This window comes from Littorina saxatilis, linkage group LG17 (assembly GCF_037325665.1).
Source record: "Littorina saxatilis isolate snail1 linkage group LG17, US_GU_Lsax_2.0, whole genome shotgun sequence".
NCBI classification, from domain to species: Eukaryota; Metazoa; Mollusca; class Gastropoda; order Littorinimorpha; family Littorinidae; genus Littorina; species Littorina saxatilis.
Window position 1 is genome coordinate 61,096,168 of NC_090261.1, and position 16,410 is coordinate 61,112,577.

A 16,410-nucleotide genomic window follows, 5' to 3' on the forward strand; every position below is an offset into this window, starting at 1 on the left:
GCACATTCCGGCAAGTGTCTATACTCAAAAGAAACTTTGGCAGTACTTGAAACAACCATCTATATATATATATAACTAGTGTCTGTCTGTCTGTTCGCGATGCACGGCCAAAGTTCTCGGTGGATCTTTTTCAAATTTGGACACCGTATTCAGCTACACCCCGGACACAACCTCATCGATGAGATATTTCAACACGTGCTCTCAGCGCGCAGCGCTGTGCGCGCTGACCCGATTTGTTGTTGTTGTTGTCTGGATCCACTACCAGTAACTCTTCCTTATCTTCTCCAGTGTTTTCAGCCGCGATTATCTCCCTTCCTCCGTGTGGCGTCAATCCATATTCCCGTTACTACGTTACTATTTTTAGAAGGTCACTGCACGTTACTATTTTTAGAAGGTCTCCAGTGTTTTGCGCGTTTATCTCCTTTCCTTCGTGCGCCGGCGAAGCCGGCGTACACCCGGCAAAGCTGGGTCCCAGGCGCAGCCTGGTATTCGGCTCTACTACTTCTACTTCTTCTTAGCGGGTAATCATCTAGTCTGTCCTATATACATGCGAAGTCAAAAATATGTGGGATGTAAGTCAGCAAACCTGTGGCAGTTTTTAAAATATTATTTCGTGAAGATTTGAAAGTGTACTCAAACGGTTGAACTACGCCTCGTGTGTAGACACACATTCCTGAAAGTTTCAACGCAACCCACTTGGTCATTGCTAAAATACATGGATTTTAGTTGACTTGGGTATCCCTCAAATTTGACACATAAACATCTCATCCGTGAGATCGACAGTAGGTACAATGGCACAACACTAGAAATATGCAAGATGGCGAAATAAAACAACCTGTTCTGGATGGATAATCAAGTTGACTTTCTCTTCGTATACAACAGTGACCCAGTTGTGCCTCAGGAATTGTCGTCGGCTTTTTAAAAGGTACCCGAAGTTTTTGTCACATCTCTTTGTCGCATCAAGGGTATCCTTATTTTGACGGCGTAAATGATGATGTAAAAAAAATGTGCCAGATAGCGAAGATGCGAGCCTTTAATGGCATAGACAGTTTGAATAAAATGACACAGGAATAAATGTTTGAGCTGGGGTATGAAAATGGGTGCAATAATATTTTTGCACAGTTTAGATGCTGACAGTTTTCACAGGCATGCAAGCACATTTGCAGAGAGCTGTGCTCTGCAGTCCTTCTTTGCAGCATTTGCAGCGTTTTGTTGTACAGCTCTTTTTGCAGGCACACCTCATGAGTTCTCGGCACACGCTGGTTACCTCCTGAAAGCTCGTCCAGAATGACTCCCACTTTCCAGCCTTAAACTGCCAGCCCACAGAGTTGGGTAGTCTAATAGGTAGATGGCTCTTCTCAGATCTCATGTCCTGCAGCAGCAGGGGGATTATGGTCAATTTGACAGCTCTTTTTACTGAAGAGGTACCGTCTAGCACTGTTTACACCAAGTACGTTGCTGGTTTTGTCCTACAAATGTACACCAAAAAGCTCTTGTGCTGCCTTGTCAGTGGTACTCAGCTTACAAAGAGGAGCAGACAACCTGAAGAAAGTTTGAGTGACGTCTTCAAATGCTTGCCATACTTCCCAAGCCTTCTATTTCCCCAATACCATTGAAGAACGACATAGTGTCACAGCTTGTAAGGCTATGCAAAATGGGCAGACAGGGTGACTTCTCTTGGCCAATGGCTTTGGCAATGTGGCGATACACTTCACGAGCAGAAAAAACCGCAACACAGCTGGAATGAGAAGCAGACTGTCTGGCCTCCTCTACATCCATGGTGCAGGAAATCAGCCTGGGGTACCCTTCACACAAAAGATGAAAAGTGACATTTTATTTGAATGTATTTGAATAATGTTTACTATCTCAGAGAGTCGGTCAAAGCCGGGGTAGCAAGCCTTCACACAACAGACCAAAATGAAAAAAAAATTTATTTCATGAATTCGTATAATTCTTACTGTTTCATGTTAAAAAAAAAAACAGTTTCCAGTTACCCAACTGATTCTGGAATCTTTCTGACAGCTACATTTATTCGCTTCAAACAGTCGCTAACAGAATGTTGACCATAGTGAGGGTACGTTAAACCCATCAAATTCACAGAGGTCGCTTACAAATTAATTATGTGCAAACATGTTCCAATTAATACAAATAAAACAAGAAGAGCAAACGCTCGATCGAGTCACTTTCGCAGTTCTGAATATTATATGAGGCATCAGATGGACAGGAAGAAATTGCTATTCACAACACAATGAGTCACGTTCACATAAAATTTGAGCCCGGTCACTTTTATAGTTTCCGAGAAAAGCCCAACGTTAAGTTGTGTGTTGCCGAACAGAAAAGGCTAGTTATCTCCCTTGTTTTTCTGATAACGTTCGTAAAAGGCTACAGATGTAAATACTTTGATGTAAAGAATAATCCTACAAAGTTTCAATCACATCCGATGAACTTTGTCAAAGATATAAAATGTCTAATTTTTCCTTTGACGCTGACCTGTGACCTTGAAAAAGGTCAAAGGTCAACGAAACCATCGTTAAAGTGTAGAGGTCATTGGAGGTCACGACTAAACAAAATATGAGCCGGATCGCTTTGATAGTTTCCGAGAAAAGTCCAACGTTAAGGTGGTGTCTACGGACGGCCGGCCGGACGGCCGGCCGGACAGACTAACACTGACCGATTACATAGAGTCACTTTTTCTCAAGTGACTCAAAAAATCTTACTGTTAAGCTAGACAGGATGAATTAGGTAACAAACCTTGATACAGTAGTACTAGTGAAATCAGCTCCCTTCTGTGGCACCGGAATAATTGCAGAACGCTTGTTCCCAGGAACCGGCATGTGGTGTAACTCTTGTATATCCTGTAAAAATACAATTCACACCAATGCACGGTCAACTTAAAATAAGCAAAAGGATGAGAAAGAAGCAACAAACCAAAATTGTAAAACTCAAAGAGCGGTACCTCTTCATTTTTCAAAACCACTTATCTCATTTGATTAGCATACACTGTATGCTTTTGTCTGTTACCTACCGTCTTTGAAAGTTTGATGACAACACTGTAAAGACATGGGGAGTGGAGTGTTTTTATCTCCAGCTGGTCATCCTACTATCTGGCCTACCCTCACTCAGTTTTTGACTCTACCACTCCCGCTACCTCAGCCGTTTAGAGACTTATGGAAGTCCTTAACGTAGGCAGGACTAATTATCATACCATGAACAATCTCTTTCTCCTCGCCTTTTATTCAAAGTTCGTTTAATCTGTTTAAAATCACCAGCGTGGCGATCATGATTTCCTTACTTGTAATCAACAGATAGATCTAGATCTATCAGCATCACAATCCAGCTAATGAGCTATTGCAAGATTAAACAAAGTCTCTGCATTTCAGCGCTTCACCCGATGAATAACAGACCCCAGGGGAGAATTAAACAGTAAAATGATGTGACATTGGTGAATGGATGCGTATTCTTGAAAACTTACCTTCAGAAACGTTGTTTTCGCTCAAATTTAATCAAAACACGCAATGTTGCGGAGGCCGCCATCTTGAATGTTCATGCTGCGGATATATAAAATTCTAAAATCGATCAAATTAAATACCAGAACACAAAAATACCCATAAGAGTATTTATGTCATGCATGTGTTATCAGCAGACAACTTCTGGTGCATGGTAAACCATTGAATTTTACATTTGCTGAGTTGGGAATATTTACTGCTAAGCGCTTTTGGTAGTAGTAAGGGTAAGCATGCAGCAGTAAATAATAAGCATGCAGGAGTAAATAATTATCGACCGGTGGTTGGATACAAGCTCCTGTGCTGTAAATGCAGCCTTGTATTCCCTATCAAAAACAAAAAAAAACCGATTTCTGAAGTGGCTCTGTATCTGAAATCCCTTAAATAATTATAAGGAACAATATCACAAAGTATTGTAGAACAGCCCGCCACGCATGCTACAGTCTAGAAATAGGACCTATGTAAAGGCTACACAGCCTACCACATAGTAAACTTCAAGTTCAAGTTCAAGTTCAAGTTGCAAGATGTGAATGATACATTGATGAGTGCCCCTGTAACACGAGAAAATTACTCCCACGAGATTTTTACTCCGGAGTAAACATTTCGTACGAAAAAGTTACTCCCTTTACGAAAAAAGCATTCCCCCATTGCACGAGAAAATTACTCCCCAAGACAGGTGAGTTCCGAGTAAACATTTCGTACAAAAATGTTACTCCCCTGAAGAATAAATAACGAATAAATTACTTCACCCAAACACAAGCAATTTAACTTCCCATGCCAGGTGTACGAAATTTTTACTCCCTTGTCCCCTGTTAGTCTTGGTGGTGGAAGGCGTGGAAGGAGGACAGCGACATTCGTGTGCGCGATATCACTTATTGGCATTACCCCTTCGCCCGCATCCCATTTTTGCATACGATATTTTTACTGGAAGTAAAAAAAATGGGGAGTAAAAATTTCGTGGAGGGAGTAATTTTTTCGTGCCGTGTGGAGTTCTTTTCTCGTACGAAAAGTGTACTCGGAGTAAGAATTTCGTACGAAATATTTACTCCGGAGTAAATTTTTCGTGGAGTAAAAATTTCGTGTTACACCGGCGTCTGCAACGAACTTTGAAATTACGTCACCAGCGACGAATACGTCACTACAAGATACGTATACCTTTGACGTAATAACTTTGGAATTCGCACGTGTACATTTGTTGATTACAATCAAAACGAAAGTAGATCTAAGCTTGAATGTAAATTTTATCTTTGAAATATTTGCTTTGTGATTCGTAACTGAAATAACCATGGTATTGTGTTGCTTAGTAATTGATGCATGAATTGGCGTCTCGCAGAATTACACGCCCCTGAGGAAGGCCTGGCAACAGGTCGAAAATTTGGGCTGCCACTTGACATTCTTTGTTTGGCTTTTCTTTTCCTTGATATTGTTATATATATACATATAAACCGAATTTTTTTTTTTTTAAAAAGGCCTAGACAGCGGGCAGGCCGCACAAACTTCTTTGATGGAAAAGCGAAAACAGCGACACTGGCAAAGCAACGTTTCGATCGCATGCATTTAAATCAGTACTGATTTATTCAATGGGCAGACATAATCAAGAAAATTGCAAAATAACAGCAACAGATACATACAATATCATTCTAGGAAAATGTTTGCACATCTTAGTCTTCGTCATTAGAAGAAAAAAAACCACAAGGTGAAATCCGACTCCTCCGTGTCAGAAACAGTTGCCTTCTAAAGAGCTCTCTCATTATTCAAGATACGGGTGGCTATGAACCGTTCTCATATGGCGGTATTCACCGTCAAATATCAGGCTTAGGCCTACTTTAGAGATTGATTTCTAGTGACACCTCGCTGACGAGGTTAAATGATTTATGGTGTAGTGTCGGAAAGGCCGCAATTTTCTCCCCCCTTTCCTAACCTAGGTGGTGGGTTCAAGTGCTAGTCTTTCGGATGAGACGAAAAACCGAGGTCCCTTCGTGTACACTACATTGGGGTGTGCACGTTAAAGATCCCACGATTGACAAAAGGGTCTTTCCTGGCAAAATTGTATAGGCATAGATAAAAATGTCCATCAAATACCCGTGTGACTTGGAATAAAGTGTAAAAAAAAAAAATCCATCTCACACGGCATTTAGTCTCAAGGCTTGGAAACATGAATACACGCATGCAGGAAAAAAAAGGGTAGCGCCGTATACTGTATGGCAGCTCGCTTTCCCCAGGGAGAAAGCAGCCCGAATTTCTGTGAGGTTACCCTCATGGACTATATAAAATCTTATCCTTATCCTTATCCTCCTAAAACTCCCAATTTTGGAGTTCGTTTGAGTTTCACACTTTTCTTTTGTACGTGCTCCAAACACTTGAAGAGACTTCGCGATAAGACAGTATAATCAAGCAAGCAATCAATCAAACAATCAAACCGTATTCAATTACATTAATGCATGATTTAGAAGATGAAAAATAAAAAAAATTATAAAGTAGATCAATCAATCAATGAAATCGATCAATAGAGAAAACAAATCAATAAATACGATAATGCAATCATTATTTTATTAGTGATAGACAACTAAAAATGAGATGGGATTCATAAAAAGCCGATAGGCTTATGGAATACTATTTTCAGTCCCTTCTGCTACCACTACTACTACTACAGTGGAACCACCCTTCTAAGGCCTCCAAAATCTGACAAAATGAGGTCTTAACAAGTCGCGTAAGGCGAAATTACTACATTTAGTCAAGCTGTCGAACTCACAGAATGAAACTGAACACACTGCATTTTTTCACCAAGACCGCATACTCGTAGTTTCGTCAGTCCACCCAGAGACTATAGAGTATACTCTATAGTCTCTGGTCCACCGCTCGTGGCAAATAGGCAGTGAAATCGACAAGGCTCCCATGGGGTCGCCTTCGCGCGGCGGGAGCGTTTAAACAGAGCTACCCCACCCCTTTACTTCTCTTCTTTTGTCTTATTTCTGCCTTACCAGTCCTTTCACCTATATTTCCTTCCAAGAAAACTCTCCCTACTATTCCCTGCAGTTTTCCAATTCTTTTCTTGTTGTCTTATTTCTACCTGACTGGATCCATCACCTTTATTTCACTTGCCAAAAGTCTTCTTTTCCACATCCTTATTTCTCTGCACCCCGCATGTCGTAAGAGGCGACTAACGGATTCTGTTTCTCCTTTTACCCTTGTTAAGTGGTTCTTGTATAGAATATAGTCAATATTTGTAAAGATTTTAGTCAAGCAGTATGTAAGAAATGTTTAGTCCTTTGTACTGGAAACTTGCATTCTCCCAGGAAGGTCATATATTGTACTACGTTGCAAGCCCCTGGAGCAATTTTTTGATTAGTGCTTTTGTGAACAAGAAACACTTAACAAGTGGCTCTATCCCATCTCCCCCCTTTCCCCTATCCCATCTCCCCCCTTTCCCTCGTCGCGATATAACCTTCGTGGTTGAAAACGACGTTAAACACCAAATAAAGAAAGAAAGAGTGCGGTAATGGTCGCGCTAAGCGGGATAGCACGCTATTCTGTACCTCTCTTCGTTTTAACTTTCTGAGCGTGTTTTTAATCCAAACATATCATATTTATATGTTTTTGGAATCAGGAACCGACAAGCAAAAATGTAGACGACCACCTTTAAAATGGGGGTAAGTTTACTGAGGTTATGAATACAAAGTCTAAGAAAACAGGGTCTTTAAAGGTGGTCGTCTACATTTTTGCTTTTTTTTCAATAATCTTATGGTTAGATTTCGCTAAAAAGTTATGTCAGATGATGAATGAACCATGGTGAAAAAAGTTATAGAAAAAAAAATATATGTAAAAAAAGATTTTATTTTTGGGTAGCGTGACTCACGCTTCCAATATTTTGTTTTCTGTTTGCTGAGAACATGTGCTTTGCCTAAAAATACTGACCAATCAAATTCATGTCACTATTCTTATAGCCACGCCCAAACAAGTGCAGCAACAGTTTGACACTGGAGCGCTGTCCACGCTTTTTTTAAACGCACGAAATGCACGGGATTTGAGAGGAGTTTTGCGCTTGGCATTTTCCAAATAAGGATATCCTACTATGAGTACTACGCTGGAATACTACAATGAATTTTCAAACGGCTACACTGGCTTCGTCTTTCCTGATCGAAAGGGGGTGTATGGTTGCTATTTGTAGATAATAGACTCTGCATTTTAATGGTCAAATGGCGATTTCAGTATGAAAATGTAGACAAGGACCTTTAAAGGGAGGAAGTCTTAAATTTGGGGGTCTTAACAAAAGAGGGAGTCTTAAAATGAGGGTAAATTTACAGAGGTTTATGAATAACAAGTCAAAGAAAACCGGGTCTTAAAAGCAGGCATAGGAATCTATATAAAGACAATTCTCTGAAAACTAGGAGGCCGGGGGAATGCTCCCCCGGAATTTGTTTGAAATCTAGATTAAAATCTGTGCAATCTGGCGCATTCTGGGAGTATGTTTCTTGAATTTTACATAGCAAACAAAATTACGATCGCCCGCCACTGTCTTGTAGGCACTTTCGAACTGTTTGCAGAAGTGACTCACGCGGGCGGAATCTCACTGAATGAAGAACGGTTTTATGGAGGACATTGGTCATACTAGGCAGATTGTCTTGTTCGATTTTTGTTCCTCGGTGGGTTTTTTCTCAGAAGAGGAATTTTTTTCTTCTCTAAAATGTGTAGCTTTTCTCGGAAATTCTCGAATCCGAGGAGAATTCCCATGCCTGTAAAAAAAAACAAGAAGGGCAAAGCCCATACGACTCACATGCTTGACCTTGACCTTTAAATGACCTTGACCTTCAGCTAAACCTAGCAATGACATCATACACTAAGAACTGCTTTACACATTTTTCCTACCAAAATACATGTGACCTTGACCCAAGGTCAAGGGCATCCAAGGTCATGCAACACAAAGCTGTTAATTCAAGACATAGGAAGTACAATGGTGCTTATTGGCTCTTTCTACCATGAGATATGGTCACTTTTAGTGGTTCACTACCTTATTTTGGTCACATTTCATAAGGGTCAAAGTGACCTTGACCTTGATCATATGTGACCAAATGTGTCTCATGATGAAAGCATAACATGTGCCCCACATAATTTTTAAGTTTGAAACAGTTATCTTCCATAGTTCAGGGTCAAGGTCACTTCAAAATATGTATACAATCCAACTTTGAAGAGCTCCTGTGACCTTGACCTTGAAGCAAGGTAAACCAAACTGGTATCAAAAGATGGGGCTTACTTTGCCCTATATATCATATATAGGTGAGGTATTCAATCTCAAAAACTTCAGAGAAAATGGGAAAAATGTGAAAAATAGCTGTTTTTTAGACAACATTTATGGCCCCTGCGACCTTGACCTTGACCTTGCCAAATTTGGTACTGATAGACTGAATTGTGTCCAAGAAATATCCAACGTTAAAGTTTTCCGGACGGACGGACGGCCGGACGGACGGACGGACGACTCGGGTGAGTACATAGACTCACTTTTGCTTCGCATGTGAGTCAAAAAGGGAAGGAAGTCTTAAATTGGGGGGGGTCTTAAAAGGGGGGGTTCCACTGCACTACAAAACTCCTTTCTCACATCAAAGTACTCCTCCTGCATGTTATAAGCTACATGCCTGCCTCCCAACTTCTGCAAGATGCCCGCAACGAAGGCGAGCTGGCCCAGGTTGGTGACAGCAGTTGACAAGGCGTTCAGCACATGGTCCACCTGACAGTGCATCTTCTTGTTCTTCATCAGGGACACTTCTTCTGTCTCGTCCACGAAGTCAAACAGCGTGGAGGCAGCCGGCGACAGCTGGAAAATTCTGTCACGAGAGGTAGGGGAAAGGCTCCTAATATGGACCGGCTCCTAATATGGACCACCTCCTGTTCTGACAAACTAACGGCGCTAGAGCGCTCAAAACAATTTCATTCGCTTTATTCACCCTCTCTGGATAACTTTGCACATGTCAAAACAGTTGCAGAAACACAAACCTCAAAACCGTTAGGCTTGTTCGCTTTTTGGCTCACGTAAGTGTAGCCTATGCGATGATAAACTTTGTCTGTCTGTGCGTGCGTGCGTGCGTGCGTGCGTGCGTGCGTGCGTGTGTGTGTGATAGAAACTTTAACATTTCCGAGTCTATGGATAAAGCTCGCATAAGAAGATTACGTCTCGGTCAAAAGTGTTTGACGTGTGTGATAGAAACTATTTGAAGACGTCACATTATGACGTAAGAGGGTTAGCCGTCACGCAAAGGAATTACTGAAAGTCTCGGTCATTGTTATTGTGAGCGGGCCGAGACTAATTGGCAGATCCAGGGTCTCGCTTTCTTGCACAGTTTCACCTATGCTTACTGTGTGTGTGTGTGTGTGTGTGTGTGTGTGTGTGTGTGTGTGTGTGTGTGTGTGTGTGTGTGTGTGTGTGTGTGTGTATGTGTGACGGAGTGATTGAGTTTGCGTTACTGTTTGTTGATTTCTTACGTGAGCCTTGAAGGTTTCGCCTCTTGTTCTTTATTACATTTAGTCAAGTTTTGACTAAATGTTTTAACGTAGAGGGGGGAATCGAGACGAGGGTCGTGGTGTTTGTGTGTGTGTCTGTGCGTGTGTGTGTGTGTAGAGCGATTCAGACCAAACTACTGGACCGATCTTTATGATATTTTACATGAGAGTTCCTGGGAATGATATCCCCGGACGTATTTTTCTTTTTTTTGTTGATCAATACCTTTGATGACGTCATATCCGGCTTTTTGTAAAAGTTGAGGCGGCACTGTCACACCCTCATTTTTCAATCAAATTGATTGAAATTTTGGCCAAGCAATTTTCGACAAAGGCGGGACTTCGGTATTGCATTTCAGCTTGGTGGCTTAAAAATTAATTAATGACTTTGGTCATTAAAAATCTGAAAATTGTAAAAAAAAATGTTTTTAAAACGATCCAAATTTACGTTCATCTTATTCTTCATCATTTTCTGATTCCAAAAACATATAAATATGTTATATTTGGATTAAAAACAAGCTCTGAAAATTAAAAATATAAAAATTATGATCAAAATCAAATTTTTGAAATCAATTTAAAAACACTTTCATCTTATTCCTTGTCGGTTCCTGATTCCAAAAACATATAGATATGATATGTTTGGATTAAAAACCCGCTCAGAAAGTTAAAACGAAGAGAGGTACAGAAAAGCGTGCTATCCTTCTCAGCGCAACTACTACCCCGCTCTTCTTGTCAATTTCACTGCCTTTGCCATTCTGACGATGCTACGAGTATACGGTCTTGCTGAAAAATTGCATTGCGTTCAGTTTCATTCTGCGAGTTCGACAGCTTCATGGGTGCAACTCTGCCGGCTACATGCCGGCAGCCGGTTTTTGGTTTCATCGGCTGCCGATGTTTTTGTTCCAGGAGAGGGTTTTTTTGGCATTTTAAATACTAAAAAAGCTGGACCCCAACTTTTGCCGGTTTTTTTAATTTTCCAGGTTGCACCCATGCAGCTTGACTAAATGTTGTATTTTCGCCTTACGCGACTTGTTTTTCACTTTTGGCAGCGTTCACTCTAAATTTGACGCCTAAAACGGACTCGTTTCTGTCCACAGCCAAAGCTTTCATAACACAAAAATGGCTTTATATATGACAGCTAAGACAGTATTTGTTACATTTTAACAGTGTGTACCCCGAGTTTCTACTGCAAACAAAAAATAATAGCAAAACCTCAAAGTATGTGCGAGTCCCCTAATATGGACCACCTTCAACAAATCGAAGAAAATAAAAACTAAAGGCAATTTTAATTAATTCATTAAGAAGCTTGCTGAAAATAACCTATAACTAGCCCTCGAGATTTCAAAAAAATATAAGAAATAGTCTTTTTTTTTGTGGAAGTTGATAATTTCACTTATTTTCACTCTGTTTTTGATAAGCTTCTTCAGTTTCTTGGTGTGCTTCAAATAATGCTCTCATCAACCCAAAACAGCTAAATCTAAAGCATATTTGAATTAGTCTGACTTGCACACTAAGTTGTATCATGTTATTTAGAAGTATAGGGGGGCTTTTTACAGTGATTCGTGAAGGCCGCTTCACTGGTCCATATTGGGCGCCCAGGCTCCTAATATGGACCATTTGTGATTTTTTCTGTATTCAATTTTTGTTGAAGGTCTATCAAAGCTATTTCACTCTAATTAGGCCTAACGGTTAAACTAAGAGAGAAGGACTACCAAACACAAAATGAAACTTCTTCGCAAGAAAACAAGCTAATTATTAGCAATAAACAAAAAGTGGTCCATGTTAGGGGCCCTTCCCCTAGTCACTCTATACTATTCAATTTTGCAGTATTGTGCAGTGCAACCTCGCTTACCGTGCACACACACACGCACGCACGCACGCACCCACGCACGCACCCACGCATGCAAAGACGCACGCACGCACGCATGCACAGACACGCACGCATGCACGCACAAACGTACGCTAACACAAGCACGCACGCGCGCATGCACAGAGACGCACAAACGCACGCAGCTACAAACTATCACGGCAATACTCACTTAACAAAAATCATGACTCCATACAAATTCGAGAATTGTCCACTGTTGATCTTGTTAAACTCTTCCCAGCTGGTCTGCAACAATAGGATGCTCCGCTCATCTAAAGCAGGCTCTTCTTCTTCTTCGACGGTTGATTTCGTGGATGCGGTGTGTGTGTGTCTTTAGAAGAAAGATTCAGACAAATATTAGAGAAATGCATGGAACAGGTGAAAATAACCTACCCCACATATTTGTATAGTGCCCCACATAAGTGTGCGTTGACAAACAAGCAAAGAAAAGAAGAGAGAGAAAAATGAAGGGAACAGCAATGACAAGTAATGATGATGATAATGATGATGAGGAGGAGGAGGAGGAGGATGGTGTGTGTGCGGTTGTTTGTTCGTGTGTCACAGTGTGTGTGTGTTCGTGTGTCACAGTGTGTGTGTGTGTGTGTGTGTGTGTGTGTCAGTCTGTGTGTCTGTCTGTCTGTCTGTGTCTGTGTGTCTGTCCGTGTCTTTGTTCTTGTGTGTGCGCGCGCGGGGACTGATTTTGCAACAATCTTCGATAGCGAATTTTGCAACAAATCTTGGAACCAGGACAGACAAATACTTTCATTGACCAGCTGTGTCGGTGACTCACTTGCTCCCTTGACTGACAGACGAAGCACAGAGTACTGGCGACTTTAGGACTGATTTGTTCGATCTTCTTGGATCTTCTGATGCTACTTTACTGCCACAGCACCCCATCGTCTCGAGTTCAATCAAAAACGGTTATGCGAGCACCATTTGTCTACGGTAGCGTCCACTGTCTATTGTTTCAGTTTTTTTCCACGGATGTAGTCACACAGAGTACACCACAGATTTCATGAGAAGTTTTCGGCACGGATGAAGAGAACGGGACAGATTACATGACAACAAGAGCAATAGTTTCTTGGTTTGAAATGAAGGTCTTCGGTCAAGGCACTCGGTTCACTTTGATAAGTTGTCATCCCGTTTCTCAAAACGGTGTGTGTTCCCGTCATTGTTACCCTTCAAGGTCGAGTTCGGACAACAACAAAATCGCATGAGCTGTGGAATTACTGAAACGAACATGATTGTAAATCTTTTTTTCTTTTTTTTTTTAGACATTCCACAGACTTTGTTTGCTGTCGTCACATCTGTGTAAACCTGGACAATTTCCAGTTTGACGTCATAACCATGACGTGTGCTAGCTCAGACCATAGATGTGTATTGATATCTATGCTCAGACGGACCGAATAGCTCCCCACGATAGATTTTCTTCGAAGTAAAACTCAACATTTCTACCCCAACAACTTTAAAAGAATAATATAATAAAAAAATAAAGTTATCCCTTTACACGCAGCAGCTTCTCTTCCACGATGATTTGCTCCTTGCTTCTTCATCTCCACACACAAAAACAAGAATGGGTTATTCACTTCAAAAACAACACAAAACCATCAAATATCTCCCACACACACACACACACACACTCACACACATTACCGGTGTTTATGTTGTAACTTGAAGAAGGGCAGGGTATGGAATATCTTTTTTTTAAATTAAATGTTCATTATTTTATTAGCCTGGCCATTGCTGAGAAATTAGGATCACTGCCTGCCTCCCCATGTGGTTGACCGAGTTTGAAGGCGACTTTTGGCACCAGATTTGTAGGGTAAGGTTGCCTAGTATGGACCACGTTTTTTTCATGCTGATAACTAGCTTGTTTTCTTGCAAAGAAGTTTCATTTTGTGTTTGGTTGTCCTCTCTTTTGTCAACCGTTAGGCCTTATTAGACAGAATTGGCTTTGATAGACATTCAGCAAAAATCAAATACAGAAAAAGGCACAACTGGTCCATATTAGGAGCCTGGGCGCCTAAATATGGACCAGCGAAGAGGCTTTCACGAATCACTATAAAAGCCCCCTATACTTCAAAATAACTTGACATGATACAACTTAGTGTGCAAGTCAGTCAGACTAAGGTATTCTCCGCGGAGCCTTGAATTTTTAATTAAAAAAATAAGCCGGCCCGGCTAACCGTGAATCATTGCCGTAATCATTGACAGTAAGATGCAGTGCGGTACTTTTTCAACAAACTGGCCATTGTCGTCAACTCATTCGGCTCAGAGATAGTGTCAGTAGTAAGTTCTACGGTAGATCTCTGTTCGGTTTGAAAGCCGTATGACGCAAACAGAATAAGCACATATTCTGCAAGCGACAAGATAAACAAGTCGCGTAAGGCGAAAATACAACATTTAGTCAAGCTGTCGAACTCACAGAATGAAACTGAACGCACTGCATTTTTTCTCACCAAGACCGTATACTCGTAGCATCGTCAGTCCACCGCTCGTGGCAAAGGCAGTGAAATTGACTAGCCAGAATAGCGCTGTAGTGGTTGCGCTGCCGCTGAGCAGGATAGCACGCTTTTCTGTATCTCTGTTCTTTTTAACTTTCTGAGCTTGTTTTTGGCTCACGTAAGTGTAGCCTATGCGATCGTAACTTTGTCTGTCTGTGCGTGCGTGCGTGCGTGCGTGCGTCTGTGCGTGTGTATGTCTGTGGTAGAAACTCTAACATTTGAAGACGTCACATTACATTGACGTCACATTATGACGTAAGAGGGTTAGACGTCACGCGAAGGAAGTACTGACAGTCTCGGTCATTATTATTTTGAGCGCGCCGAGACTAGTTGGCAGTCGTGTCCTTGTAAGTAGGCTACATGCAGACAGACAGATCTAGATCTAGTGTCTCGCTTTCTTGCACAGTTTCACCTATGCTCTTTCTGTGTGTGTGTGTGTGTGTGTGTGTGTGTGTGTGTGTGTGTGTGTGTGTGTGTGTGTGTGTGTGTGTGTGATTGAGTTTGTGTTACTGTTTGTCGATTTCTTACGTGAGCCTTGATGGCTTCGCCTCTTGTTAATTCAAATATATCATATCTATATGTTTTTTGAATCAGGAACTGACAAGGAATAAGATGAAATTGTTTTTAAATCGAGTCGGGAAATTTAATTTCAATCATAATTTTCATATATTTAATTTTCAGAGCTGGTTTTTAATCCAAATATGACATATTTATATGTTTTTGGAATCAGAAAAATATGAAAAATAAGATAAAATTATGTTTGGATCGTTTCATACAAAAATAATTTTAATTACAATTTTCAAATTTGTAATGACCAAACTCATTATTTAATTTTTAAGTCTCCAAGCTGAAATGCAATACCGAAGTCCAGCCTTCGTCTAAGATTGCTTGACCAAAATTTCAATCCATTTGATCTAAAAATGAGGGCGTGACAGTGCGGCCTCAACTTTTACAAAAAGCCGGATATGACGTCATCAAAGACATTTATCAAACAAAAGAAAAAAAATGTCCGGGGATATCATACTCAGGAACTCTCATGTAAAGTTTTATGAAGATCGGTCCAGTTGTTTTCTCTGAATCGCTCTACACATACACACAGACACACAGACACACACACACACACACACACACATACACCACGGCCCTCGTCTCGATTCCCCCTCTATGTTAAAACATTTAGTCAAAACTTGACTAAATGTAATAAGACGGAGTGGCTCGGTACCGGCAGTCACCAGTATCTCACAAAACACACCTTTCTATTTTTCACACATCTGTCAGCTTGCCTTCTTAGCTCAATCGTTAGTGAAATGCGCCAAAGATCATGAGGTCGCTGGTTCGAGACTTGCCATGGGCGCTCTATTTTTATTTTTTTTATTTAAAACTGAGATCTGTTTAAAAAAAACAAGAAAGGTAGGTTTTGAAACGTTTGTTATTGATAAAACAATACATTCACAGATATTTCGACCCAACGGTCTTTTAAGTGAACAGAATTTTTTATATAAATATATCTGTGAATGTATTGTTTTGTCAACAACAAACGTTCCAACAACCTACCTTTCTTGTTTTTTTATTCTGAATTTTGAAACGTTGGCAGTTTCTTGGTTTTTGGATTTGAGATCTGATTAACTTATCCATCCCCCCCCCTCCCCCTTCTTAAGTTTCCTTTGCTCTATTCTTTATTCCAAGCATTTCGGTGATCGAACTGAGATCGCAACACCAAAGTAGCTTACGAGTCACTCGGCAATGCCGAATCACTGAATTCGTCCGTGAACCTAGCAACATGTGTCACTGGTTTCCGAGGCAAGACCGAAGAAGCATCAGTTAAAACAAATGCAGTAAATAAATACTTAAAATGGAGAAAAAAAATAAAGAAAAAAAGTTTTATTTATGGCAAAAGATAAATCTACTTTGCATCGAGGTACTTCGACAGAATCTCGCTGACACCTGCGAACGAACCGCATCTCTCGCTACAGTCAGTCCGGCCGTGAAGGGGTCTATGTTGACCAAAAGAGTGGGATTCCCTGTAGGTGGAGTTCCTGTAGTGGGA

At 40.8% G+C, this 16,410-nt stretch overlaps 1 protein-coding gene across 5 annotated transcripts in view; it reads right to left on the reverse strand.

Annotated features, from left to right (window-relative positions):
• Positions 1 to 13,206, reverse strand: part of LOC138951966 (uncharacterized) — a 34,038-nt gene extending 20,832 nt beyond the window's left edge. Inside the window, exons 1-3 of one of the 5 annotated variants that reach the window (XR_011451270.1) lie at positions 12,650 to 13,202; positions 12,032 to 12,190; positions 9,097 to 9,322 (exon numbers count right to left, since the gene is read on the reverse strand). Coding sequence is in view for 1 of the 5 variants with exons in the window: in XM_070323536.1 (XP_070179637.1) it covers positions 9,097 to 9,322; positions 12,032 to 12,190; positions 12,650 to 12,756 (492 nt within the window). In the remaining 4 variants the exon portion in view is untranslated. Of the gene's footprint in view, positions 1 to 9,096; positions 9,323 to 12,031; positions 12,191 to 12,649 lie in introns of all 5 variants that reach the window. The other 4 variants (XM_070323534.1, XM_070323536.1, XR_011451271.1 and 1 more) reach the window with 4 other exon arrangements.
• Between the last annotated feature and the right edge of the window lie 3,204 nt (positions 13,207 to 16,410).